Source organism: Perissodus microlepis, chromosome 9 (genome assembly GCF_051167445.1).
Source record: "Perissodus microlepis isolate ML-2025 ecotype Zambia chromosome 9, ASM5116744v1, whole genome shotgun sequence".
Taxonomy (NCBI): Eukaryota; Metazoa; Chordata; class Actinopteri; order Cichliformes; family Cichlidae; genus Perissodus; species Perissodus microlepis.
The window spans coordinates 22,905,018-22,906,901 of record NC_140469.1 but is presented as its reverse complement, the minus strand read 5'-3'; the positions used below and the strand labels follow the sequence as shown (position 1 = coordinate 22,906,901).

Genomic DNA, 1,884 nt, shown 5'->3' with positions numbered 1-1,884 from the left:
TACAGAGATACATAAAACACAGGGGTCATGCACTTATCATTTTAACATTATTCATTTGAATGGATGTAAATTTTGATGGTAATTCTGGTATAAAAAGTAGCTTTGTTTTGGATCAAGCACCCATTATTGTAACACAAAACAATAAAAACACAAAACACAAGTAAGCTTTTAGTACCTTACCAAAAAACACTCCTGTTCTGGTCCCACTGGCTTTTTCCATTGGAATTCCAGCATTTTCTAAAGCCCTGTAGACACACTGAAGGAGCTGTTTTTGCTGAGGATCCATTTGTTCCACTTCACTGTCACTGATGCCGAAAAACCTGTGGTCGAATTCATTAAACCTGAAAATACCAAAAAAATAACAAGGTCAGATTCAGGCAATGGGATGTTCTAATTACTGTTTAAATTCTTCCTTCTTAGATTACTTCTCATACATGTGTTGCATTTACAGTGTAATGCATGTACAGACTCTAAAGCTGTAAAGCTGTTTCTATTGTATAAACCTATAATCAGTTTCTATTTTTGGTCTGTCCACAATTTCAGTGCAATACTCCACCAAAAGAAAGGAAACTAATGCAAATGAAAGGCAGATTTGCTTAAATCCAAAGTGCTAAAGACAAAACACTGCAGTTTGGTAAAACACAATGAAAGAAAAAACCTAAATCATGGTAAAAATAAAGTACATTCTCTTTCTATTCGGAAGTTTTACATACTGGACATGACAAATATAATTTGGTCCAGGTCACAAAGATAGGTCAATACAACCTAAAGTGAATTAAAACACATGACATATTACACCATGCTTTTATTTATTAAAACAAACAAACAAACTAAGCCAAAATGCAGAAGCGATGTGTGAAAAACTTTGAAAAACTAAGTAGAACTTCACTACTTACCATAGAAATTAACTGGTTGCCTAGCAGCCAAGCCCTGTAAATCAAACAAACTTGATTTACTGATCCGAAAGTTTGAGCACCTCACACTTGTTGATCAGTTATGTTTTGGTGGTTTGTTAGTCTGGAGTATTCGGGTTTGTGATATAACAATGTCAGAGAGGTAAGACAGCAATGACTAGTGGTTATTATTATAGGCAAGTGGAAAACTTTCAAGACAGTTTTTCATTGTCCCAGGAGTGGAAGTCCCAGCAAATTTACCTCAAGGTCAGCCTGTGAAATGCAATCTTAGACTCTGCAGGCCTCAGTTAGAACATTAAATGTTCAAGTTCAGACATTTATGGTGTGTTTGAAAAGGTTTACCAGCCTCTTCTCTCTAAAAAGAACATTTCAGCACTGCTTAGGTTTGCAAAGTTGCATCTGGACAAACCACAGGACTCGTTTGGACAGATGAGACCAAAGTGGAGATGTTTGGCCATAACACACAGTAAACACATATCAGGATGGTGGTTTGGACTTGTTTTATAGTCACAGGATCTGAGGACCTTGTAGTCATTAAGTCAACCACAAACTCTTCTGTTTACCGAAGTATTCTAGAGTCAAATGTGCAGCAATCTGTCTAACAGCTAAAGCTTGGCCCAATTTGAGTCATGCAAAAGGGAAAATGATCCCAGCAAATCTACAACAGAACAGCTAAAATGAAAATAATCAAGGTGTTGGAATGCCTCAAAGTCCAGACCTCAAACAGACTGAAATGATGTGTTGAGACCTGCAAACCTCAATAAACTGAAACAACATTGCAAAGATGAGTTGGCCAAAATTCCTCCACAGTGAAGTGCCTGCCTGATAAAGTCATGCAGAAAACTTTAAGTTATTGCTGCTAAAGTTGATTCTATAAGCTACTGAATCATGGGGTGTCCTCAGGTTTTCACACACTGCTTCTGCATTTTGGCTCAATTTGAATTAAACCCATAATAACACAGCGTAATAT

At 36.8% G+C, this 1,884-nt stretch overlaps 1 protein-coding gene across 2 annotated transcripts in view; it reads right to left on the bottom strand.

Moving 5' to 3' along the window:
* LOC146380532 (uncharacterized) overlaps positions 1 to 1,884 on the bottom strand; it is a 35,623-nt gene that overhangs the window by 7,112 nt on the left and 26,627 nt on the right. For both annotated transcript variants that reach the window (XM_084939679.1, XM_084939680.1), the window contains exon 4: positions 181 to 341. In XM_084939679.1, the coding sequence (XP_084795805.1) occupies positions 181 to 341 (161 nt within the window). The remainder of the gene's footprint in view (positions 1 to 180; positions 342 to 1,884) is intronic.